At 41.5% G+C, this 27980-nt stretch overlaps 1 protein-coding gene across 1 annotated transcript; it reads right to left on the reverse strand.

Annotated features, from left to right (window-relative positions):
• Nucleotides 1-2663: 2663 nt before the first annotated feature.
• ccbe1 (collagen and calcium binding EGF domains 1) lies at nt 2664-27319 on the reverse strand. The gene is made up of 12 exons (XM_058061961.2): nt 27202-27319; nt 26854-27096; nt 26690-26773; nt 12834-12886; nt 12520-12654; nt 12283-12420; nt 9642-9751; nt 8264-8366; nt 7407-7546; nt 6104-6139; nt 5181-5216; nt 2664-4267 (listed from the first exon to the last, which is right to left on the reverse strand). The coding sequence occupies exons 2-12, from the start codon at nt 26955-26957 to the stop codon at nt 4031-4033; spliced, it is 1176 nt and encodes a 391-aa protein (XP_057917944.2). The 5' UTR covers nt 26958-27096; nt 27202-27319; the 3' UTR covers nt 2664-4030.
• Nucleotides 27320-27980: the final 661 nt, after the last annotated feature.

Below are 27980 nucleotides of genomic sequence, written 5' to 3' on the forward strand. Positions count from 1 at the left end.
CCACCCTCGGCCATCTCTGTGTGGTGTTTGCATGTTATGCCCGTGCATGCATGATTGGCTGTGATTGGCTAGCGACCAGTCCAGGGTGTACCCCGCCTCTCGCCCCAAGACAGCTGGGATAGGCTCCAGCACCCCTGCGACCCTCGTGAGGATAAGTGGTAGAAAATGAATGAATGAACGACACAAAAGGGCCTTCTAACGTTTTGTTCTCGGGTCCTACAAATGACCATGTGGTCTAAAGAGAGCAACAATTCCAAATCATTTGAACTCATTTGCTCCCAAAGACGCTGATCGGAGCGTATGAGATGACCTGTGGGATAGATGGTGGTCATCTACTGTCGTGTATTTTGGTTCTCACTAAGAAATAGAAGACCCCATCAATGATTAGCACACATCAGGCTGAGGGTCTCGAGGGTCCACACTAGTCCACATGCTCCAGTCTTCACAATGCATGAGGGTCCGGCCTTTATGGGGGCGTCGCTTCAACACGGTCCAATGTGGCCCGTTCTTGGAGAGGACCACTTGTCCCCCCCTCCCTTGGGCACATTCATCGGAGGAGCGGCTCTCTGTCATTATTTAGAACGACCGCAACAATAGCGCACCGACCTCTTTATGCGTTCAAGTGCTGCGCCCCCACCCCCCTTTCCCTGGTCTTTTTCAATACCTGCACACAAAAAAAGATATCCTCAACTTTCCCTTTCTTCCATGGGGTAAAACAGGCGCATTTTAAAGCTTTTTTTTTTGTTGCAAAGCCTCTCATTAACTCCGCTCATGCAGCCTCCCACAGCTTGCCATTGCTTTAAGTGGCGGGCCTTGTAAAAAAGCTACCAATTAGGGCCTCATCAGCTCCAATTAGACCACACAAAGGCTGAGTAAAGATAACTCAATGAGTGTGTGTGTGTGTGTTTGCAATCACTGTTACAAAACTTGTCGACCATTCACAACGTGGGTCCTTTTCAGTGTGCGCGGGGGCCCCTCTTCTCAGGGGCCAAGTGTTGTTGTGCTGGGAAGGCCGGCCCCCCAGGAGTCCCAGAAAGAGAGCCATTCAATCCTCTTTACCTGTTTGCAGCCCATCTCTCATCATTGTTGTCAATACTTCCTTAAACTTCGGCCCTTTTCACGGAAGGGGGGGCGGGGGGACGGACTCAGGAATGGATGTTAAGGGGGTGCCTTTCACCTCATTAGAAGCGCATTTGCACTGTCTTGTAATTACGTCGGGGGGCAACAATGTATTTTTTTCATCCTCACCCCCCCACCCCTCCATTATAATCTTCCCTGAATGAAGAATTTTTGGGGCGGTTAATTTGCCGCCCACACTAATGCATTAATTAATGAATTGTTTAACACTAATTTTCTCATTCCCATTTAGGGGGTGCATCTTTTTAAGGGCTCGTTCCAAATATCAGAGAGAAAAAAAGGGGGGGGGGGGGGGCTGGGAGATATAATTAGGACCGAGGGGCCACTTCTGCAAATATTTGCAATCTTTTAAGGCCTACCCTCCGTTGGACGACAATTAATTACTTCCACAAGAGATTTGCAAGGAAATATAGCGCCAACTTTCCCTCTAATGATGATCTAAGCTTGTTAAGGGGGGGGCGTCTTTTTAATCAAACGCATGCTCAGAAAATGGGCTCATTAGGAGATAAACGCACAAGGCGTAAACGGTGACATCATGTTTATACAGCGGCCGGGAGGTATTGTTATCGCTTCAGTTTGGTGGTCGGTTTGCGTTGTTTGCTAACAGCTAGAAAAGTACTGATTTCAACTTGAAATAGTCCACTAAAGCCAAAGCGCACAGGCGTGTAAATTAAACATGTTTCATGTGATTGCTCCTCCCGCCAGTTATTAATGATACCCACCACTGTGAATAATACAAGTATCAAATAAATAACTGGATATTAGTGTAACGCCACCTGTATGTACTGTGTGTACTGTATGTAATAAAGTGCTTCATTGATTTAAGTCTTTTGTATGAGAAAATACACAAACATTTCCCTCAAGAATGAATGTTCTTGACCCCGTGTGTTGATTTTTAACTGACGAACTTTGGAATTTTGACACACGGCAATGCAAATATTGAAAATACAGCACACTCTTGCCTTTGTGAAGATAATAATGCTCACCTTTGATTGAATAGTTGAACTAATTATTACATTTTCTTGATTTAAATTTTGTTTTAATTCCATATAAAGGTGATAAACAATATAACAGTTAACAGTACCGGCTACCCGAGTGAGGATAAGCGGCATAGAAAATAAATGGATGGACTTTAACAGTGTGAGTGCTGGCATAGTAATCGGCAGTGCGTAGTCACTGCCCTCTAGTGGTCTTAAAGGGCTACTGCGTACTTTCAGCATGACGTCACGCACCGGCGACTGTATGCAGTAAAGTAGTGGAAAAAGTAGTTCATAATTCTAAAGTGATGTAAGTAAATGTACATTTAAAACCTTATTCTGGTGTGTTAGCGTGGCCTTTAACCTGAAAATAAGTGTTAACTTCTTTTTACACTTACAACTACAGTATATGTCTAAAAATCTATTTTTTTTTAGGATGTTTGACACTGGAACAGATTATTTCCATACTTGAAATATATGTACAAATTGTTAACAGACTGTGATTTTAAAGCTTGCACTGCACAAAGTTTACCTAAATAGTCCGTCAGCATGACCACTACAGCAGTGTTTTTCTACTCCAGTGGATAAAGTCAGAGCTGATGAACGACACCCAGGGACCACTTTGCACTTTTTACAGCGCCTTCTTGTGTTATTCGAGAAAACAAAAATGAAGTCATATTGGTACGGCTCCCGAGATTATAACTTTTTCGGTCCAGGCAAAGACACGGAGTGAGCGAGGTCAACGAAGAAGGTCAAACAACAACAAGTTTTATGACTTAAAAACAAGCTGCCAGGCTGAAACCTCAGCTGGAAGCCCAAATTTATGCACTTGAGAGGCCAAGCCTTCCTTCTGTTAGATGGGGAATAGTGTATGAACAGTAAAGTAAAGATTTAGTCAAGTCAGGAAACATATACTAATAGTTATACGTATACTGTATATACTGTATGGCCAAAGGTTTCCCCCACGTTCAGTATACTCTATAAATGTCTCCCTCTAGTGGCCAACAGTCAAACAACTATTGTAGGTGCAGCTCCGCCCCTCGGTGAGTTTACTTGCCTGTACAAGCACATTAGGAGACAATATTCAGACAATTAGAGCCACGGCAGTCCTTATTGGCTAAGAGAACCAACCCACTGTGTTCTGCGTCCTGATTGGCTGTAGACCATTGTCAATCAATCGCCTTCGTCTCGTAGCTAGCAAAAGCTGCTTGCTAACTGCCGATAAACAATATGAAGAAATAAGAAAAAGCAGCAGCAAAACATTGAAGGTCTACTGACTATATTTCCAGGAATTTTACTTTAAAATCACTACATTGGACACCAATTAAACAGTCCCAAGTAGGATTCCTTGTCGTAGAGTATTTAGCATTTCGCAATATAGCGTGTCCTAATGGTGAACAACACTATCAGCATATGAGTCATGTTGTTATCATTTGTGCTGATGTGTTCCCGTTAAGACATTTAAGTGCATAAACCATTAACACGTGTGTTATTACCTCAAGATTTATGACATCACGACCCGTGCGCCAAAGTATGTCAACAAGCCTTCAGGCCTCGGCCGAGTATGGATGAGCGTGACCACGTCAGTAATAACAATTTGCCGTTTAGTTTATCTTCCTCTTGTTGTTATGTTGCTGCCATGGCAATGGAGCATCACAACACCTCTTGCATATTCTGAGTAGGCCCACATGTTGTGTTAGAGTGCAAATGATATTGATAAAATAAGGAATGTTTTTGTCAGGAATGTTTTTGTTTTAATGTGTTTTAAAGTGGATGTCTGCAAAATAGTTTTGTTAAAAAATATGCATATTATAGAAAAATAAACATCTGTGATGGAATGGCTGTTAAAAATTGTTAAATAATAATAATAAGTTGATATTTACATCTCACATTCATTCTTTCAAAATGGATTCCCCTTAGTCGTTCCAGTCTCTTCGTGTTGGTTTCCTCTTCCGGTTTCTCTTGGCGTGCGGCGGCACCGGTTCTTTGTAGTCCTCACCCGAGCCCAGGCCCTGGCTATCCCTCCAGCCGCCAGGAGGCTCCTCCCCCGGGTGGAGGGGGGCCCGGCCGTACACTTTGCTCTGCAGATCGGCTATGTCGTTGCGGATGTCGGCCATGAGCAGGAGCAGGAAGTCGAAGGAGCCTGGGGGGCCCTGGAGGTTGACAACAAATAAGTCAGACATTTTCAGGCCTTTCAGACCCATTTTTATAATAATTCCTTATTAAGATCGAACAAAATCACTCATGTATTGTGTCTTGTGACACCCCAAGAGAATAATCAAGAGTATAGAGAGAAAAAGAGTAAAAAGTGGTAGTATTATAGTAATCTTACTATTACAATAAAAAGTCGTAACCTTGCAAGCACCAGGTTCCTTGCAAGCACTAGGCTCTGAGGACAGGGGGGCTTAGCCCCCTGGAGATGCACAGGATGTGAATGAATGTAGTAGACATTCAAAAAAAAATACCAAAACCAAATAAGGAACAAGAACTTTCCCAATTTTGGACAGAAATACTCAATTGTTTTAGGCCACCATTAAATGTACACAAGTACACACAATCTACACTGCAAAACCGCTGCTCAAGCTCTGGAACCATTCTGTCCAGTGGACAGTGATCAATTATAAAATAATCATTATTATATTATTAATTAGTTAATTACTATCATCATTATTCTTCTTCTGATTATTACTACTAATACTACTAGTAGTAGTAGGCTAGTATTAGCCTGCTTATTAGCTTGCTTATTAGCCTGCTTTTGCCCTATTATATGAAAATTGTCAGAGATTTATTTGGTAAAAAAAAAAGAAAAAAAAGAATAAAATTAATAAAAAAAATATTATTAAAATATATAAAAAAATGTATTTAGGGGGATTAAGAAAATTTTAGGGGGTCTGAAGCCCCCATAAAATAGGCCTAATGACGCCACTGGCAAGCACAAAGTCACATTGAGGAGAAAACAGGTACAACACTCGCTCCTAACTACTACAAACGACAAAGGTACGTATGATGCTTCCTGCTGCCTGTCCTCCAATGTATTTTGTGATACTGTATATGAAATTGACTTACTGGAGGTCCAGCAAGCCCGGGAGCCCCTCGGTCGCCCTGGCAGGTAAAAAGGTAAAATGATACAAATGAATTAGATCTTTAGTAAAGCCATTTTTACACAATCCGTGTTATTGGACTATGACAGTGGAATGTGTGCATGTGGGTGGGGGTGTCAGTGGCGGTTTGGAGGGCAGGGGCTATTATACTATACAGTACTGTATACTATACTTACATTTCTTCAAGGTTAGCAGCTAAGTTATTGTCTTGAATGATGCAGGTGCCAGCGACTCATACAGAGGTTTGTACAGATAGATAAATAAATATGATAGGTTTGGGGGTAGGGGGTGGGGGGGTATCTGTTCCCAAGTCCCAAGAGTGGGCATGCCAGAAACAAATTGAGAACCACTGGACTATGTAGGTGTACCTACTGACGAGTCTGCGGAGTGTATGTTTACATATTAAACATAAACTCCGTGTTAGCTCCATCGTGAGGAATTACTGTTGATCTACGGTAGCGCTGGTCCGCCCGACCGATGCGGTGGTTCGGTGGGCTTGCAGAGGGTCAGGTCGGGGGCTGTGAGTGTTTTGGCAGATGGTTTGGATTTGTTACTGGGACAGACAGATTAGCATCACTCTCCGATCTATCCACACAAACAGTGGGCTTGCAGGAAAGACCGCAGGGCACATGTACCTGCGTCGGGTGTTTGCTGGAGCTTCTTTGGCTGGCTTTCTCGGGGGAAGAAACGTGTCTGCACTTGAAAAATCTCACAGATTCCTTCAACGGTGATTTTTGCAATCTCTAAATCGGATTTAGCAACTTGGATTGGAAACATGTAGTGACTGGCGGCTAATCTCCGCCCATGTAGCGTCACATCTTCTGACTCTGACCTCTGCTATGTCAACTACCAGTTGAACATTCATTTCCACATGTAATCAGACCTCACCTTGCGTCCGTCTTTTCCCGGTGCTCCGGGAGGCCCCTGTTGAATAAAGACAACAGCTCATATTTGCTCAAGCTTACATTTTATAATTGTGTTTATCAAAGATGTTATGTGGGATTTTAATACTGACGGCTTGTTTCCATGACAATGAAATATATTTCTATTTTGCGGCTGATGTAGAATTTGATCAACATATCGTCCATATCAATTACGTTTATTACGTGGTGGCTACTAAGCAATCAACAGAGAGCTCATATATAAGCTGCAGGGTTCAAAGTTGAAGAGAAAATTAAAAAATTTAAAAAAAAAAAGAGGATGTGGGGGTTTGCCTTGGGCCCCCAAATGACTAAACGCCCCCCGAGTATGACATTTGAGTGTTTTCTTATTTGGACATTTACAACAAATTTCCCTTCTTGGACTGTTGGCTCAGTTCCCTTTCTTATCTTTTCCCTTATTGGGATGTTGGAAGTTGAGAAATTTGGCTCAATTTCCCTGAATTGGGAGAAAGTGTTCATTCATTCATTCATTTTCTACCGCTTATCCTCACAAGGGTCGCGGGGGTGCTGGAGCCTATCCCAGCTGTCTTCGGACGAGAGGCAGGGTACACCCTGGACTGGTCGCCAGCCAATCACAGGGCACATATAGACAAACAACCGGGAGAAAATGTTAATATTTGAAATATTTCCATCAAGCCCGTCTTTAACTTAACTTTCCATAAGAACAAATGTCGTTCCTTAGAAAACCATCTCTGAAAAAAAGCCTCCTTTAGAGTGAACTTGCGCTCCCGAGCTAATAATCCTTTAAAAAGCATTTAGCAAGTAAGAGGAAGTGTGTGTGGACTCCGGCCAGTATTTCTGATCAACACGTGTGACCCGTTGATCAGAGCCTCTAATGAGGATTAAGAGGTTGTAGAAGACAAACCACGGTCGGACCTACACTAAGTAATTAAACCCCTGACTGTGACTCGCGGGCCTTCGTGGTTTTGGCACAACAACGCTGCTTGCCGGTCTGATTGCAGGTGTTGATAGTGTCATTCATCAATATGGCAACCGGGAACCGCATCTTGCACATTCTTGGTTTACATCCCACTCATCAACATGAAAGGTTGGCGCTCACACGCACGGAGGAAGCCGCGTGTTGAACATACAACCCGGGCCAAAGAAAACCACTCAAGTTGTCAATGGATTAACCCTTGAACATTTAGCTATAAATGAACCCCAAACAGTTCCACCACTTGAGTCATCATGCTGTTTTAACGCATCTAGCATCTATCAACGTGGTGAATAGAAAGTACATATCAACTGACCACAGGTCCACGGGGGCCTCGTTTGATGTGGGACAAGTCTGGTGTGGGGCCCGTGGGACCCATCAGGCCCCTTGGTCCAGACAGGCCCGGGGGCCCCGGCAGTCCTTTAAGACCCGGCGGTCCCTCTGGTCCTGGGGTGCCTAAGACAATGCAGATGCGTGTTAAAGTCGACCAAGCAGTTACCTGTAAGTCACGTCAATGGATGCACCGTAGGACAAGTTCTTTCATGCAAATGCTGAATTACGGTCTGAAACATGATACTAGTGATGCAATATTCACTCTTTTATTGATTTATTCTACATACAGCTTTTTTTGCTAGCATTTGTAACCACTCCAAATCATTCAAAAGGCCCTTTAGGGCCACAGAATGAGGCATCCCTCCAATCTTAATCGACCATACCGACCCCAAGACAAGACCACTCTAACCACTTAATATCTTGTCCGACCTTGAAGTCAGATTTATCATGTCATGGCTGCATCTCTCTAGGTCACTGGTGTGTGTGAGTGACTGGAAGAAAAGTGCCACTTCTCTTAGGGAGAAGTTGTTTTGGTGCCACCTATTGGTGTGCATGTGTCTAGACCTCAAATATAAGAAGGCCTAGGGGAAAAATGGCGTCTTATATTCTGGTCAGTATGGTAATAAGACCCGTATGGAATGATGTATAAGTTTTTCGGGTTTTTTTATTCATAAAAATTCAGGAAAAAATACTTATTTCTCTACATTGTCATTAAAAAAATCAGACAAAAAGATAATAATCCTGGTATATATCAGTTATTGTCTGGCTTTTGTTAAGGTTTCTTCAGGAATACCGTCTATTATTACGGTTTGAGTTTAATGGTCACAAACTGGAGCTTACCTGGAGGACCAGGGAGGCCGGGGGGTCCTGTCAAAAACACTGGGGAGCCTGGAATTTTATCATTGATCCTCTGCTCAAGAACATCACCACTGCTTGACAGCATCTTGAGAAAAAAAAAAGTAGAAATAACCCAGAAATGAATATTTCTAATGTCTTATTCCTTTGAGCCTTTTTTGCAGTCAAATATGAAAGCAGGAGGTGAACTATAACGATGGCAACGAGGGCAACCGTGGGCGTGATGGAGTCTTAGAAGCGCTCTGCATGCTAAGCAGCATCCTTCGGAAAAAAAAATATATCTCTGATCTCGCTATGTAATGTCGAGTTCGATTCCACAGGGATTCAAATTAGCGTTTGAGGCGAGGTGTGCTGTCAGCATCACGCTCAACTACGACTCTGACCTTGACATGAACACTTGAACCTGGCAGGCGGGGGGGGGGCGGGGGGCATGAATGCATTAAAAAGTTTTCTTACAGCAGTTTCCCCACGGTCGCTCCATTAGGTACACATGCAGACATCATGGCCTTGATCAGATAACCATTGATGCCCGGTTGGAGATGACCACCATACATGCAACCAGAGTGTAGTTGCTCTACCTAGTGGGAAGTTAGTGAATTATAGTTTTCACAGTTAAAGGGGACCTCTTATTCTCATTTTTGGGATCAATAACCAGCACAGAAAGCTTTCTAGATCTTCTTGGAACATATTTTCTGAGGTTTTCTGCTCGGCCCTGGCTGTTTTTTCTAGGAACTCATTTTTTAATTTATGTTTGCCTCCCTGATGTATTCTCCTTGCACTTAGCCAACTGCTTGCATCAGTATTGGAACCAAATTAGAACCTATAAAGAGGATACTGGTCAATATATTTATCAGTATTAACAATAATATTCTACACATATCAGGAGATGTGTGAAGTAGGTGTATCATGACTATTATGACTAGTGAGCATGTACAGTATACAGCCCCGCAGCAAAGGTTGGTGGACCACAGGACTGGAAGCAATTAATCATGTGATCCAGGACAAGGTGCCGAGTGCCACTCGTGGCAGATCCGGATTCCGACAACTGCGAGGGAAACAGGGAAACATAACCCCGCAGCTGACTTTTCCGCTAATTTGCTGTCCAATTCGCACTTTTGAAAAGACATGAAGCGGCTCCAGTGATGGAAATATGTACCGGTGTTTTGATTTTTTTCATAATGGGGAAATAAAGCAGTGTAATGTGTCTCCAGGGGGCTGTGAAAATGTGCCTCCCGCTGTCAGGTATGGACTGTGTGGAAAATAAAGGTGTGATGGAGGAGCAGATGGTTTCTGCAGATCTCCACGCAGAGGATGTCTGAGTATGCAGGAATGCTGCAGGATAACGCTTCTGTTACAAGCGTACCTTCTCTTTAAGCTGCAGCACGATCGTCTTGATCTGCTGGAAGTCGTCACACGTGGCCGAGCAGGTTCCCGCGTTCATCACGACGTCGGATTGGTCCAAGAGATGCAGCGCTGCAAGTCAGTTAGATAAATGTTTATTTTAGAGGATGGTTGGCAAGCAATAAGATGAATTTATGGTAAAAAAATGAGATTCATTCACAATCAAAATATCTTCTGGAGCAAAAGGGAACAAAATACATGATAGTGGATGACCACAATGTATCCTACCACAATCAGGTTCTAATATGATTTTCTTGAACTCAAAAGGGAATGTGCATTGTAACATTGACCTGAACATATATATCATTATGTGGGAAAAATAGCAAACAAATATATATTATTTAAAAAATGCATTCATACATTCATTTTCTATGAGGGGGTGCTGGACTGGTAGCCAGCCAATCACAGGGCACATACGTATAGACAAACAACCATTCACACTCACATTCATACCTATAGACAATTTGGAGTCGCCAATTAACCTAGCATGTTTTTGGAATGTGGGAGGAAACCGGAGGACACAGAGATGGCCGAGGGTGGGATTGAACTCGGGTCTCCTAGCTGTGAGGTCTGCGCGCTAACCACTGGCCCACCGTGCAGCCTTGCATTCATACAAATCTTGATAAACAAATAGAACAAAACAGAGGCCTCTTAGTAAATATACAAAAACAAATGCTGAATAATACAGATGGAATTAAACTTCCAATCCCTAAATGAGCACTGAGAGTATGAAAATGAAAGTACTGTAAAATAGGTGTATACATCTCCGTCTTGGTGACACACATTCCGATGCAAACATGGATCAGTGTTTAATTTGGAAGTATGGAAGCAGACGGGTGCATGGCGCCGTGTTGCTGACACGCGGGGACGTGCTACGTCACACCTCGCCGCCAGTCATCTGTGGCCCTTTGAGGGACCAGAGTGCAGAGAAACGTTTGCAGCCCAAACTCACATCCCAGATGTCATTAACATTTATTTCTCTGCTTGAACCTGAAGTGGAAATGGATGTTAGGAGTACAGTACAAAGGTGGGTTTTGTTTCCAGCTCGGACTACATGTATATATTTAGTATCTGGACTCATATGATTGTCCTGTGTGTGCCGCAGCTTCCTCAGGCCGCCACTTATTTTGTTTTTGCTAATCGACGAGACGCTCTTGGGAGGAAGTAGCAAATGTACAGCCTCATCGGTGATGGAATAGACACTATTTTTCCTTATTATTATTAATTGTCCAAATCCTTTGTGATGTTTTCCTCAAGAGCATCAGGCAAACCAAAGAAGGACCCGGCAGTGGAAGGGGTCACAAGTCACACTCGGGAGGCAAAACTGTTCCGACATACATAGTGTGTAATGACTACCAGGTGTCACTGTTTGTATTAGAACCTCACACACACACACACACACACACACACAGTCGTATGGGGGCAGTGGAATCTAAGACACAGTAGTGGTTATATTACAAAATGAACATCATTATTCAGTTAACAAGTAACCAGTCAAAACTGGTTACATTCCAAAACAGTACCGTAGCCCGTGTGGTACCTGTTGTGGGATAATTCAAATCAAAATAAAAGCCGTTCAGGTGATCAAGTCTGGTGCTTGTGTGTCTCACTAAACATGACTAAACAGTAACATTACTGACACCTAGTGACCAGTTTAGAATACTCTATATCAGGGGTATCAAACTCAATTTATTTGGGGGCCACTGGAGATAGGGTCTGGGCAAGGCTGGGCCGCATCAGGTTTTCAAGAAAAAAAAAACGCATTTATTAAAAACAGAAAAATATACAAACTTTTTCAGTGCTTTGGTTCCGATTTTCTACAATAAAAGCTCTGATAAAACATTCCACTGTTCTCAAATATCTTAATTTTTATTTTTCTGCACAAAATAAGATGAAAAATAAATAAACAAATCAAGAATAAAGAAAATCAATCAGTAATAAATAAATATAATAATAATAATAAAACGACAAATAATAAAAACTTAAGAAACCACATATAGTTGGTGGGTAGACAAATTATTTTTTGCAGATTAAAATTAACAAAGCATTATTCGAGCCCTGTCGACATGACAAAACACGACTATAGTCACATTTATACTCTTTATATTTACAACATATTGCGCAACTGCAGGGTCTTGAGACACATGCTAACTCGCAAACTAGAGAGCTAGCGACCTAAACGGTAGCCTTCAAGTTATTTCCTTTAAACTTAAATAGCCAAAAACTTACCACTTCCACACGGATAGGGAGGATAACTATTAAGTTATTTAACCTTTAACATGAACATTAATCAAACGTAATAATTTTTTCTGGGTACATGATACCATACAGCATCCATATCAAACTTGCGCGGGCCGCACTAACATTAAACTTTCATATCAAGGTGGGGGCCTCAAACTAGTGTCCTGTGGGCCACAATTGGCCCGCGGGCCGCGTGTTTGAGAACCCAGCTCTATATCATCACAACATCTTTGATGTGTATTCTGAATGCCTATTTTAGTTCGTTTAGCCATTTTTATGCTAACAGCATGATTTATTAATTAACATTAAAAAAAATAAGCTGCTTACTGTACATTATTCCCTGGTTAAAAGAAGCTACTGACCTCTCTCTCCCTTGGTGCATGTCCGCCCATCTCCCTCCAGGAAGTAGCCCGTCTCACACTGGCACCTGAAGCTCCCCACCGTGTTGATGCAGATTTGAGCGCAAGCCGTCGTGTTGGCGTCGGCACATTCGTCAATGTCTTGCAGCAACAATGACAACCAAGCAAAGCAGGTGAAATAACACAACATCTCCATAAGGTGTCGTGTCATTGGCTGATGAGATGCTGGAAATGGCTCACCCAGACAGTAAGGCTTCTCACGCTTCCTGTGGCGCTCGCGGTGGTAGCGGTAGCCCGGGTAGCAGGTGCACACCACACGGCCGAAGTGATCAGTACACTGCTGCTCACAGGGGGCGCCAGCACACACGTCATAATCTTTGAGTAGAAAAACATTAGCTGAAGTTTGAGGGTTTGAATCTCTGTTTTTCATCACTATCTCTTACCTCTTCAGGTAAAAAAAAACTGTATGTAATGTAATAAACAAACCCTAACCCTATTACGCAACATAACTTTGACAATGCTGCACAAACGACACATAATAATGAATAATTTACCTTCAGGAATACACTGGCCCAGCACAAACCTGAATCCCCGGCAGCACTGCTTTCTGAAAAACATGAAACGGAAGCCCGTGTGAGAGGGAATGTGACACTGTATATAATATTTCTGTTTCAGCTGCATTATTCTCGACATGCACGATGAATAAAATACCTGCACCCAAACATGCAGGGCGGCTGTCTGCAGGTCAGACACCTCACCTTCCCACTCTCTTGGACCCGTTCCCTCACAATGCTCCATTATGATCCAAACTGTTATGATTATTATTCGTCCCTGGCTTAGGCTCAGCAAAGTACTTCCAGGTGTTGCTTTCAAACGGGAAATGATTAAAAAAAATAAAAAATGGAATTACCCAATGAAGTCATTGCAGCAATAGAATATACTTCAGATGACCCTGTCATTCTTTGCAGCTTTTATCAGGGGAGTTGATCCAGTGGGGGCAGCATTCAAGCTTGATTGATGTCATTCACTTATTCACGTCTTAAGGCGTTTGTGTGTTCAAGCATTAAATTATAAATAATTAGATTTAAAAAATGAACAACTCAAATAAAAAAAACTTTAAAAAGATTCATTTCAAATGGTATCTAATTTAAAAGCTTAACGGCAAAATAAAAAAACAGATCTAATTGAGATGATGTTCAGCAAATGGTATTTCTTATGTTTAAAAATCCAATGCAACATATTTATATATTTCTATCTTTTCACTGCTTGTTGAAATAAATATAAGTATTTTGTTGTTATTTGTTTTATTATTTTATTTAAATAAACACTATTATGTTGACATTATGTGTGTGTGGTAGCCCTTTATTCTTGTCACTTATACAGAAGTACAAGCAAAATAGTACAATCATCCATCCATACATATAGAACATACTATGCAGTGAGACAAGGGGTGACAGGACGGGATGATTGAGCGATGAAGGGGGAAAGAAGGGGGACAACACTAGGAGAGGGGAGGGAAAAAACCCCCAACAATTCCAAACTAGACTCCTAAATGTGGGATTGTTAAAAAAAATTATTTTTAATTCTAAATAAATCTAGGAATTTATAATAGTTTATGCATAATTATTTTATATAACTATTACATTCATGATGTTCAACACTGATTTTGAGCCTGACAGGCCTTGGTGGAGGTCTGTGCTCTTGTTTATGTATGTATCTTGACCTATCCGCCTGGAGGTTATCCTTACCAAAACTACTTCAACTGGGTTTTCCTTGTATTCAGGAAGCCACGAGATGAAAAACTGTAAATCATCCTCTTCAGGGTGCAAACCACAATGACTTAAGGACGTTATTTTAGCTCAGCGATGCAACAATGTATTTTTAATGGGTGTTTTCTTAAAAAGTTGTGAGCTGAAAACTGCTTGTGCGTTGTGGGAACATGATGCAAATGCTCCTCTCCACCAGGCGAGACTGCTCGGTCCCATTATGCAGACTTCAAGGGTGGACCGGGCACTGGCCGACTCTACGTGAAATATTCGCCAGACACAATGACGACTTTTGTCAGCACGCTTGAGGCCACATGAACGTAAAACTCCTGCTGCAAAAGAGTAATACACCACAGGGGGCCGCTCATGAGGCCACTGCCTTGTGTGTTGTAATGCAAGTCTGCTGCAAGACCTTGTTATTGAAACTCTCTGTTTTAATGGTGGAAATGTTGTGTTTTTAAAGAGAATACCCTACTGATTACTGATTACTGGGTCGCGGAGGGTGCTGGAGCCTATCCCAGCTGTCTTCGGGCGAGAGGCAGGGTACACCCTGGACTAGTGGCGAGCCAATCACAGGGCACATATAGACAAACAACCATTCACACTCACATTCATACCTATGGACAATTTGGAGTCGCCAATTAACCTAGCATGTTTTTGGAATGTGGGAGGAAACCCACGCATGCACAGGGAGAACATGCACACAGAGATGGCCGAGGGTGGGATTGAACTCGGGTCTCCTAGCTGTGAGGCCGTACAGCCCCTGCTTATAACATATTATAACAAAAATTGTTAACCAGCCTTCAACATTTCTGAGATTATTTCCAAATCAGGAACTATGTCAAATTAATTTTCCAACATAACATTTTACAGTGATGAGACATGTCGGCCACACAGTCAGAGGATCGGAGAGATGCGGGTTGGAGTCTCTGTGTGGAGTTTGCATGTTCTAGATTGTGCTGAATCTGGGAAGGAGTTGACACAAGGACGACTTCCTGCATGACCCGACGGTTCATGTGACGATAAAGCCCCATGACCACGGAAGGCGCTGGCTGCAAACAAGCGGCGAAGGAAAATAACTAAAAGAGGATGGTAAAAACAAACACCCCCACTATCAAGACAGAGAGGCCAGGAAACTAGATCCTTATTCCTTTTCACTTTCCCTCAACTGCATCATTTATTGAATTACCAGTGAGGGAAATGCTCATACATTCGGAGCATGGCAACATTATACTTTGTGGTTCAGGCAGGATTAAGAAACATCCAAAACAACTTGACAAGATGATCTTTTCCTCCAATGTAAATGATTTGATTTGAAATGATTTCTTCTGGAATTCCTCTCCCTTTTTGACACGTTAACATGAGTTCAGTCGGACTTGGGGGAGCTGGATGGGAGGTCATGATGTGACCCGCGTTAAGGTTAAAACAACACGTGTCTGACGGAGAGGCAAGTCGGCAGCCTAAAGCAATAAAGACACCCAAAACAAACTACGCCTTATCTGGGATCGACAATCTATCAGGCATCCAGGTAAAAACTAGACTACACTGGACTAGGAATGCATGGTGGAAGCAATATGCAGTAAAACCATATCAATTTAGCCGAGGATAGACACCCTATCACAATAATGCATGTTCATAACGCAATCCAAAATGGAGAGTGACAAGCTGCAGCAAGCTGATGTCCTGTAGATGCCAAAGAATATATCACAAAATTCCGTAAAAATAAAAAAACATTGTTGTTGGACCAAATTTATTGTAAGACACCGTTTAAGCACTGGCATCGTTTCAAATGCACCAATGTTACACAGGTATCGAGTAACATTTAAGCAATAGCCGAGCCTACTGAGGAACCTTCCTCGTTCTTATTATAGCAATAAATGAATTCTCACTAGAAGCTTTATTTGCCTAACATGTCTGTTGGCGACACACCAGCCTGCTCACAGCATGTGTGTGTATGTGGTTGTGTGACAGAAAATACACAATCAATCAGCCCATAATTGAATAATTTCGACAAATACAGTGGCTGCCATTTTTAAATTAGACACTCTAAACCAGGGGTCTCCGCCTTGATATGAAAGTTTAATGTTAGTGCGGCCCGCGCAAGTTTGATATGGATGCTGTATGGTATCATGTACCCAGAAAAAGTTATTACGTTTGATTAATGTTCATGTTAAAGGTTAAATAACTGTTAATAGTTATCCTCCCTATCCGTGTGGAAGTGGTAAGTTTTTGGCTATTTAAGTTTAAAGGAAATAACTTGAAGGCTACCGTTTAGGTCGCTAGCTCTCTAGTTTGCGAGTTAGCATGTGTCTCAAGGCCCTGCAGTTGCGCAATATGTTGTAAATAAAAAGAGAATAAATGTGACTAAAATCGTGTTTTGTCATGTCTACAGGGCTCTAATAATGAGTTGTTAATTATAATCTGAAAAAAATAATTTGTCTACCCACCAACTATATGTGGTTTCTTAAGTTTTTATTATTTGCCGTTTTATTATTGTTATTATATTTATTTATTTATTACTGATTGATTGATTTTCTTTATTCTTGATTTGTTTATTTATTTTTCATCTTATTTTGTGTAGAAAAATAAAAAGTAAGATATTTGAGAACAGTGGAATGTTTTAGCAGAGCTCTTCTTGTAGAAAATCAGAACCAAAGCAAAGTTTATTCATTTTTCTGTTTTTAATAAATGCGTTTTTTTTTTTTTTTTTTGAAAACCTGATGCGGCCCAGTCTCTCCCAGACCCTAGCTCCAGTGGCCCCCCAAGTAAATTGAGTTTGAGACCCCTGCTCTAAACATTGCCGTTGGCGGCTGAAATGTGGATTTTTTTTTGTATTAGTGTCAGACTAAACATCTAATCAATAAATATTCATAACTGGAGTGCATGGCTGCCCAGTGGTACGGTGTCTCCGGGTACTCTGGCTTCCTCCCACATTCCAAAGTATGCATGCATGCTAGGTTAATTTCCATTCTAACGAACATAAACAATAAACCTCTAAGGCTCACTCCTGTTTTACAGAGGGTGATATTTACGTCGAAGCCCACACAAGGGTATTCAAGCACTACTCATCTATGTATGTCTTCTCCAAGTGTCTACGACTACAAGTTCACCGGTACTGTATCCACTTCTCCCTCCTGTTCCTTTGCATCGTAAAACAATCAGTTGCTGCAAATTAATCTTTTTAATATCCAAAATAAATACAAACGGCTGAGGTAATACTCCAGCAGTGATGTGTCGAAAGTTTATCTTCAAGTGGAACGTAGGCGAAAGACTGATGAGGACCGTGCCATCATATAAACAAGAAAATGTACTGATTTAGCTAAAGGGCTCATTTTATACTGTTTTTAAACTCTTCAAAAGGAGTTACCAAAATGGAGTATGTGTCTCCAAAAAGCGCAGCTCTTTTACACCTCTGATGTAACTCTGTACTTGTCAAAAGTAATAGAAGCCATATATCACGTACAACAACGTAATATGAAGATCTGGCACAGGAGGAGACAGATGTTAGCAAGACTAGCTATGTGAAGTAACAGTCCCATTTAAACAGCCACATCATGCTAGGTGAGTTAAACCTGACTAGTCCACTCCCCAGGATCCGACCGAGTCCACAGGTGAGAGTTGAGCAATGCTTGCCGGTGAGCTAAAAGCCTGAGGAGTCAGCGCTGCTCCGTCAGGCGTCAGGGAGTGAGGTTTACTGGCGCTGCCATCCATCAGATGCAGGCATCCTCGAAAACACACACTCTCATCCGGGTCCAGCACCAAGGAAACCTAACCTGTTAGAACATCATTAAAAAGTCCATTGTGCATAATAGAGGACCTCTGGAAGCAGCAATCAGGGGACTATAATCATCTTCGACCTTCTTGCTTGGACTTAGACACCAACCCTGAAAGTCGACTTCCATCATCAGTACATTCATCTCCATGTCTAACAGCCCATACCCTTGCCATGGCATCTTAAATCAAGACTTTCACCATATAAAGTCTGTGTAGTTCTAGGCTCACTCCATCAAAATGTAAACACATGAACTCAGTATGGACCTGCGTTGGGGGGGGGTTCACATCTTGTCATTTGGATGTAAACCTCCTACCTGTCAGAGGCGGGTAAAAAAGATGAGATAAAGTTCAGCAAAAGCACACCTGAGGGTTTATAGGAACACATAAAAAATCCATAGTAATCCGAGTCGATCTTAAGAATGTCTGGAGCACCACCAGAATGAAAAAAGACACACGGAGAGGTCACTTTCATCTGAAACGACCACGCATCAGCCTTTTTCTCTGTTCTAACATTCCTCTGACGTGTTAGCGCTCCCTCAACCATGTCCTCATTATTCCCGGGAATTACGAATGAGATTGCACACTACCTCGGAGATGCCAAAAAGAAAAAGGTAAAACAATGTTGAAGAATGGTGTTTTTCCACGAGATGATATCTTTCTGTTGGGAGGCAGCTGGAGCAACGTGAGGCCAAAGTACTTGAGAGGACCACAGACACATTTCGCAAACGGAGAGCTCCAACAACAACTCAGCAGCTCAAAGGTTTCATGTGTTTTAAAGTGTTTCAAAGACGAAGCCGAACAATTGGGAATAATACAAATCAAAACCTGGAAGTCACTGGAAACTGGCGGGACTCCGAATAGCAACATAAATGACCTTTGACCTCAGCTACCTCAGATATCTTTGATTGGATATCAATCAAAATCACTACACTTCTTGCTTTGGCTTGGATACATATTCCTTGATAGTTAAAAAAAAAATACACTACGTCCTTTTACTCCATCCACGTGTGTATGTGTCTTCTTGCATATAGCAAAATAATCCCTGAACATTGAGAAACTGCATCCAGTATAATTTAATTTCAAAGAATGACCAAATTATCTGACCCCATTAAAAAGAAAACATGGTGTCAGATATCATCTGTAATCACCAAGGTTCTTGCTCTGTCGTAGCGAAATAATCTGTGACAGTTGGAAAAGGTGTTGAAAAACAGTGCTGACAACTAACTAACCTCAATTTGGACTTTATACATCACAAATATCCGGTGTAGGACATCATCCAAAGTCACTAGGAGGCGCTATAATTAATGAAGAAGAAACATAATAGCATTAAACGCTCTTATCGTCAAACACACCAAGAAATGACCAATGTTCTTCCAGGAAACCATCCCAGAATCCTTGACAATTTACCCAACTGAACGAAACCGGCAAATCTTAAACTTCCAAATGAGAAATTAGAAATGTGTGTCTAACCTGAAGAACTGTATCATATAATGCCATAAAAAAATCAACAGAGCCAGTGGTATTGTAGTAGTATCTTTGACAATCCGTGCTATATCGTCCATTCAGAATATGACTGACCGACAACCAGCTGGGATAGCCTCCAGCCCACTAGCCTAAACAGGATAAGATATGAAAAAGATTGGCTAAATTTATGTATGGTAATTTACCCTGACAATCAGCAACCAAATAAAACTAACCTCCAATGTCTTGAGGTTGCCAACATAAACTTGGGAATGACCCGTCTAGAGGAATTCCAGGGACAAAACCTCACATTATAAGTCAAAGTAAGGCTTTATTTAATAAGACAAATGTCCTCTTGAATGCAATCTGCCCAATAAAAGGCTCTCTGTTGCGTTGTTTAAGGTGCATTTATGTGTGCCCAGACAAATAGCATCGCTTCATTGGTTAAATAGCATGCTACATTAATATAACCTATTGGTAGGTTGGGGTTCATGGTCTATGAATAGTGTCACAAGGGCATTCATTTCAAACAAAACTCAAAGTTATGTATCAATTTCAACCCTTTTTTTTTATGTTCACGTTCTCTCCTGCGACTGGCCAACGACTGGAAGGCCTGGAAAATAATAAAAACGCTCAAAATGCACTTCCCAGAGTTTGGAACAACACTACAGGGTCGCCGCAATCAATCTGCAGTCAGCTGCAACCGTGCGTGACTCGCGGCGGCGCGCAGAATAAGAACTCCACACAAAACGCTTACAGTTAGTTGGAGCGTCTTTTGTCGCATCGGCACACGAATGCAGTTTGACTAAAGTTTTTTTTCAGTTAGAAAGGTTCCAAGGACAAGGCAGCTTGCAGTGCTGCGTCTCTTTACTTAGCAGGGAATCATACAGAGTTGTTTGCAAAATGTGAAGCAAAATCTTCCAGTCGGTTCTTATTCAACTGCAACCTCCACTTCAGATTAGCGTCCTTATGCAGTAATTCTATACTTTGACATAGACTAGGGTTGGGAATCATTTACATATTATTATCCTATACCTGTGACAAAATCAGTGTGACTGAAACAAGAATAACACGTAAAATGACTGCAAAAGAGAGTTTCGAACCCATGTTAGGACCTCCGGGTTAGGCTATACTGCACATTTGAATGACTACCGTGCAGTATGAAAGCATAGCAATAGAAGTGATCATCAGGATGAACAGCTATTGTCAAAGGAGATCAAATTCACCAAACCAACAAGGTCCATGTTTGCGGTTGCTTGAGCTCCACATCCGTCACTAAGGAATGCTCCTTAACACTAACACGTCCTCCCTGTTTTACTGATGGCTTGCACTCCTCTGTGTCATACCACCAGTTCAGGAGCTCCAAGCATTTCTACCGGTTTTATCTTCCATCTAATAAGACTCATTGACGCCTTGTTTAATTTGTTGACAAATACTTCTTCCCCATGCTGAGAGAAACAAAATAATGTGAGTGTGTGCGCATATTTTATAACAATATGACCACCCACCCCCAGCAGGAAGAATGCAAATCAAGCCCTCCTCTCCCTCCCACTCACAGCTAATCAATCAGACCCACATCCTTGTTGCTGCTCTTCTAAAACAATATTATTTAAAATGTAGCGCAAAGGCTGACACTATTAATATTCGTAACTCAAATGGCAATGATGGTGCATGAATGATGGCGTACCTTCCTATTCTTTTGTTTTTTATATGTATCCATGTATTTTCAAGGAAAACATGTATTGAGAATAGCTGCAGTATTACAAGCAAATTGTTGTAATGGTATGGGAATAAAGTGTTCATTTATTCAGTCGGGCTGTCAAAGTTAAAAACAGAAGTTTCCTTTAACGGCACTATTATACCAACCACTCGGTGGACGAGTGTTTAGTATGGTTAGTGGGTAGCATGTAATGGTAATGGTTTAATTTCATTTGAACATGCATCAGATTACAATTGAATGCATCACATAATCAGTTCACAGTTCCACATGTCCAAAAGGAGTAGGAAGAAGCAAAGCTTATTAAATCCTACCCCTCCATCTGGTACTTTTACAATCAGTAACTGTTCATTTGTTTACTTCCTGCTTTCCTAATATAGTTTACGTTTTTTTTTTGTCACGTACCGAAGTACGAGGTGATATGACCATACAATGACATAATGTGTACCATAGTAAGTGTCAATATAGTGATATATATAGCACATCATGACTGGTTCAAGACTCTTCATCCTTGTATTCAGCAAACATCAACTGCTTGTATTGTTTCTTGAATTCGCTCATCGTTGTGCATAGTTTGAGGGTCTTACTCAAGGTCGCACAGTCAGGAGATCTGGAGGACCTGGATTCGATTCTCTGTGTGGAGTTTGTAGGTTTTCTCTAGCTCCTCCCACATTCCAAAAACATGCATGTTAGGTTAAATGGCGAGTCTAAATCATCCACACGGTAGGTATGAAGGTGAGTGTGAATGGTTGTTGTCTATATGGGCCCTGCAATTGGATGGTACTGCTCGCCCAAAGTCTGCTGGGATAGGCTCCAGCATACCCCCGTGACCTTTATGAGGATAAGCGGCAAAGAAAAAGGATGGATGGAAGTATTTTGATACAAAAAAGTTGTACTATTACAACAATAATGTTGGGTTTTAGTCTAATAAAACCAATTCTTAATGCTATGAGAATATACAATACATGACTACATTCATATTCTTATGGAAAAAAAATCAGCACATTGCAAGATTAGCAGTATATGAGAAAAAAGGCTGTTCATCGGAGGAACATTTTCCTATACTAAGAGTAATTGCAGTACATACACTTACAAAATAAAATACTTGACATAGTATACTAATGACCAACAGAATGAAACACAGATGTGTCACAGTCAGCATGAGTGCTTTCTCTGTTTTCTGAATTCACCTCAGAATTTGCTGGAATCAAACATACACCAATATAATGAAAATGATGGAGCTAAAAAACGTCCTACATCACACTTTATAGAGTTTCATTTACAGTGTATGTGAGCTACTTCTACTTCCAAGCTGCTAATCCATCACAGCACTCCCACTCCATCACGTCCAAAAACTACCACCGACAATTTACTGTGTTTTTATTACTGATTAATCGGCATGATCTCAATTAATCATTAGCTCTGTATGTTTGAAGCCCAGCTTCAGCACTTGACCTCCTCCTCCTCCTCCTGTGCCTCCTTCAGATCTTTAAAATTTTCCTTTTTCCAGACTCTTTGTGTGTGTGTTGTACGGATAGATATTCACATGTAGGATGGAAAACGTGTTTACTTCCTTGCCATGACACATATGATGTCTCTCTCCATTTGGGCACATGACCTTTGACTTGATAGATAGGATGTATTGTATCTCAATGGTTGTACGGTGTTGTTTCACTCTTCCTTGGCATGCTGCATTACAATGCCGAGGAGGCTTGCCAGGTCGTGTAAATGGTTTTCAGGCATCTCAGATTGGCATGATCGCTCCTTCTCCATCTGCTCGAGCCCATTCTGGTAAACTCAAAGAGGTGTTGAGAAACAACTTGGACACCCTCCATCATCTTTTCCTGAGTTATATATATAAAAGTGTTTTTCAAATGGTTAACCACAATAACTCATTCTGTTGTCATTACAAATATTTAGGCAATATTTCCAAATGTGAGTCTTGAAAGAGTACGTTTATTTTCCACGAGGCAGCAGAAGTCTACGATGTGTATAATCTTCAGGACTTTTACATTGCAACTGTGCGACCTTGATGCATCATTTTCATTCATTTTCGACTGCTTATCCTCAAGAGGGTTGCGGGGGTGTTGGAGCCTATCCCAGCTGTCTTTGGGTGAGAGGCGGGGTACACCCTGGACTGGTGGCCAGCCAATCACAAGGCACATATAGACAAACAACCATTCACACTCACATTCATACCTATGGACAATTTGTTGTCGCCAATTAACCTAGCATGTTTTTGGAATGTGGGAGGAAACCGGAGTACCCGGAGAAAACCCACGCATGCACAGGGAGAACATGCAAACTCCACACAGAGATGGCCGAGGGTGGGATTGAACTCGGGTCTCCTAGCTGTGAGGTCTGCACGCTAACCACTCGACCGCCATGCAGCCCTAAAAGCTAGCTATCGTGCAATGACTTTTTAATGATGGATTACTTCATTCTAACAGTCAGATGAGTTCATAGAGCCCATTTATAACCACAAAACAAAATCTATCATCTCGCCCACATCTTTGCTCCCATTTAAAGATAAAAGCTTTAAAACGGTCGCTGTTCATGGCGGAGCCTTGAAAGCCGCTGTTTGGGCAAACAAGAAGCCATCCATTCTATGGTTAATAAAGCCTTTACTAACCGTATGGGCAATTTTTAAGGAAATGTTCAAATTCTTAACTGTCCTGAGTGTATAACATGAGTTAACATTGATTATAAATCTAAATAATCTACTGACAAAAACAACTAACATGTGGACTCAACTGAATTCTTTTTGTCTTCATACATATTTCTCATATCAAATGAGAATTACAAATGATATGACCTCAACACAAGGGGGTCTACTGTACTTGTTCTACTTAAAATGATGCATTGCAGTTTCTCCCGCCCGTCATTTTTTTTCTGTCATAAAAAAATGTCATAAAATTACTCTTACTGACACACGAAATTTTAACATTTTCCAAATAAAACTGTGACCTGTGTTCAGCACAAAAATAGCGCAAGTCCTGTCAAAATAATTGCTATGGTTCCAAAGAAAGCCATCTTGAGTTTCCTAACTAAGGAGTGGACAAAAAAAAAACTCCTTAACAGCAGAATTATTTATAAAAATAAGACTGCAACGACGGCACATGCCACATATTAATTATGTGTAACTGTTACAGCTGCGGAGTGGAAAGAGTCTTTTATGGGGAAGTCTTAACAGGATGAGGCGAAAGCCAACATTGCACACACAATAAATCAGCCCAATCATCCTTTTCACACAGTACCCCCACCGAAGAGGAGTTATAAACAAAGATTATAAATGTCATTTTTTCACCGCCATTGTTGGTTAGCATGGAGAATCTGGCCTTCGTCTTGGAGACTTCAATGCTGAACAACAATCTGAGCGTGCGGGCTGATGAAATCTATCATTATATCATCGAGTACACGACCTTTTTTAAACATTTGCTTTGCTACGAAAATAGTCCAGAGATTTTCAGCAGATGAAACTCATATTTGAAAGCAAAAACTACAAGCAATCCTTTTCTAAAAAAACACCTTATGTGAACAAAAGCTAACTAAGGTTTAATTTCCTCAATGTGTGGCAACGTAACACCACTGCCGTGACCGCTTAGCACCCACGTCAGGGCCAGATTGGAACACAACGCTCACACCGTTTGCACTAGTAAAGCGTTTATATTCCAATTAGAAGCATTTGCGGAGCAAAGGCCTATATAGCTCAGCCCTCCACATCCTTTTGGCAGCCAAACATTCTGCCTAAGAGCCAGAGAAAACACTAATACAACACAATGCAGTGTACTCTGTCACAATAAGATATACACTAGCATAAATTAGAAGATGGATGTAGAATTGTTTGGTTTTTTATATGTAAATCAGCTCCAAAGGATTACAGAGAGTGGCTCGTGGTCCTGTGATGACCTTTTTGCGCTGCTGCATCCTTGAAAACATAACAGTTATCTCTTTTTTTAATCCCTGTCAGATAGCAGGATTACACAAATGGGCGGTTCTCCTGAAAGCAGTACTTGGAAAAGAGTACCAGAGAGGGTACTCCGAGGGGCATGATGCACAGACTCGTGATTTGAAGCTATGGCCAGATAAAAAATACTGAAAAACAGGGCGAACAGCAGTGAAAACATGATCTGATGTCAATTTCAGACCATTGCTGCCATTTCCAAAGTATAACACCTCCTTTATGGAACCAATGTAGCCTTTTAAAGGTTTGGAATAACACCCCTATAGTCATCTTTACACGTGTTACACTCGCTATAATGGTGCTGTTAAATGGTTAATGCGAGACTTATGATACACTTCAATGGCTTTATTAACAAGCAGTTAACATTCACAGGAGCTGCTGTCGGCCACGCTCTACACTGCTAACCAGTCAGCTCCAGCCAGCCGACGTCACACACGTGACTTCCCAAGCACTGCTTCTTAAAGGTACACAACAGAAGTCACAGATATTGTATTATACGGAAGACTGTATGCAAATGAGCCGATGCAATGACACACATTGTGAAATTTTGAGTACTAAGCTGAGATGCACGTGAGATGAACATGATGAACGTGAGATGGCTCTTGGCTACAAGTCGTCTCCTCTTTAAACAAACAACAGTGCCTGCGGCCATAAAACACCATGATGAGGTTAAGAGGGTGTTGGGAGATTTGAGGATCAAACAGTATGTGACCGCTGTCCTTGAATGTCTCGCAGAAACAAAAAAGTCACAGAAGATCATAAAGGAAATATGTCTACAACACAGGAGAGTAGATTTAAAAAGGAATGTACGTGTTTCTCATCATGACATACATATGTACACTACCGCTCAAAAGTTTGGGATCACTTGCAAATTTCTTTGTTTTCCAAAGAAAAACATTTTCATGCATTTCACAAATTTTTTTTCCATTTCACAAACAATTAAAATTAATCAGATGATTTTCAAAGAAGGATGTACATTTTTGCATAGAGGCCTACTATCAACAACTGTCAGTCCTCTGCATCAATCTCCTGGTATGGCTGCTAATCCAAGTTCATCATTTTATAAGACTAATAGATTATTAGAAAACCCATCTAAAAATCTAAACTAAAACTAAAATCTCTCACCGTGCTGTTAACTACTCCCTTCAGAGAGCAGCAAAAACTGGGTCTAACAAGGACAGAAAAACGATGCACAACTGTGCAAGAAGACAAATATCTGAGAGTGTGTAGTTTAAGACAAAGACGCCTCACAGGTCGTCACCTGGCAGCTGTACTAAATAGTACCCGTCAAACACCAAGGTCAGTATCAACAGTGAAGCGGCGACTTCAGGATGCTGGACTTCATGGCAGGACTGCCAAGAAAACGCCATATCTCAAACTGGCCAAAAACATTTCCAAGTGATCCCAAACTTTTGAGTGGTAGTGTACCTCAATGCACTTATGCCACTTTTTTCACAACATACAAGCTATTGCCATTTTTTTAATATTGGCAAAAGTGCCAGGTACTATTTCTAGTACTAGTTTGCTGTGAATTAGCAGACGCGCAAACTCAGCAGATGATTCATTTGAATTGACTTAAATTGACCCGTTTTCAATGATGACTTCCGGGAGTGAGTGAAGTATCAAGTTAAATACTGCAATAAACACACAAGTATTCACTACGTTACCCCAATAGTTGTTACATAACCAATAAGTTAGTGTAAATAACAACAGTATGAATGGACATACCTGTAACAAGTGGTCACCTCCCCAGTGGACTTGACACAGGAGTACTTGATGGTGGAGATGTTATCAGAACACTGCTCATTGTCACTGTCAACAAACCAAAAGCGTTCATAAAAACCCACCTCGGATAGGCTGACAAAGTGTCAACTGTGTCCGCGTCAACTCACCCGTAGAGGGCATCCTCCTGTCCGTGTGACCATGGCGACGCTCCGGAGAGAAACACGCAGGTGAAGGCGAGCAGAAGAGGTCTCCGAGCGTGTCCGTGGATCATGTCGGCCCACTCACCACCGCTGCCTCCCGGCTCCTGTCATGTGGCCATCCGCTCTGAGCTCAGGCAGCCTGGTGCTGTAGCGCCGGTGTGCATGGGACCCTCCCACTAGCCATGCGCGTTTTGTCATCAAGTCAAGTGGCTATAATGACGAATGAGGCCATTTCTAATGATTATTTGTCAAAATAATTGATCTTCATACATTAATTTTATCTTAAAGATACTTTTATTACCTGTGCTTTCTTACCTTAATGAGGAGGTCGTCAGGCACGCGCACCTTCACCCGGAAGGTAACGTCACCACGATCTCTGCTGCCCCCCTGCGGCTGTCAATAGTACTTCAGTGGTTAAACTCCACCCTTGTAAGAAATCCAATACAAGTACTCTGTAAAACAATATTTCATAACGTAATGGAAATACTGTTATGTAAACATGTCCAACAATAATTAAACTCTTCATTTATGAGTAATTTGTGGTCTTTGCATATTAAGTTTGAAAATAAAATTTGAACAATAATGTTTAAATACTTAATTAAGTTAATTAAATTAATAAAAAACGGGCCTCACTGCACATCTGAACAAAGCCAAACGTTGTCAGTTTGATTTGTCAGTTAGATTTTCCTCAGAAACTAAACAAACCTAGCATCATATTTTGAAAAACTATCGAGTGACTTGACCTAAACTTTGACCTCTGGCTGACCTTGCTGCTTTTACCAACAGAGTGTGCCAGAGAGCTCTTTGGTTTCTGAGAAAGCAAGTGTGGCGTTACATGTGAACTTGTAAGGATACCTGCATGAAACAAGATGTCTGCGGTGTCCTTTACAGGTGCTTAGCCTTTTAATTTTACATTAGGGGGGGTTCTAACGGAGCCAACTGTTAAGGGCAGTTTCATTCAAATGAATCGTCGTATTAAGACACTGTATTTTGCATTTAAATGCTAGCAAAAGCGAGCTGCAGTTCCGCTTCCCACCACTGGATGGCCCTTTCAGTCAACAGATCACCACCACCACCACTGTCACCTTCTCCTC

This window comes from Doryrhamphus excisus, linkage group LG10, assembly GCF_037039965.1.
Source record: "Doryrhamphus excisus strain RoL-2023G ecotype Guam linkage group LG10, RoL_Dexc_Guam_v1.1, whole genome shotgun sequence".
Taxonomy (NCBI): domain Eukaryota; kingdom Metazoa; phylum Chordata; class Actinopteri; order Syngnathiformes; family Syngnathidae; genus Doryrhamphus; species Doryrhamphus excisus.

Excerpts from the sequence above, each read along its gene's own strand:
- ccbe1 (XM_058061961.2), bottom strand. The coding sequence starts at position 26,957 with ATGATCCACGGACACGCTCGGAGACCTCTTCTGCTCGCCTTCACCTGC. Across the intron at positions 12,887-26,689 it reads GAGGTGACCACTTGTTACAG|AAAGCAGTGCTGCCGGGGAT; the intron begins GTATGTCCATTC and ends CATGTTTTTCAG. Across the intron at positions 12,421-12,519 it reads TGAGAAGCCTTACTGTCTGG|ACATTGACGAATGTGCCGAC; the intron begins GTGAGCCATTTC and ends TGTTGCTGCAAG.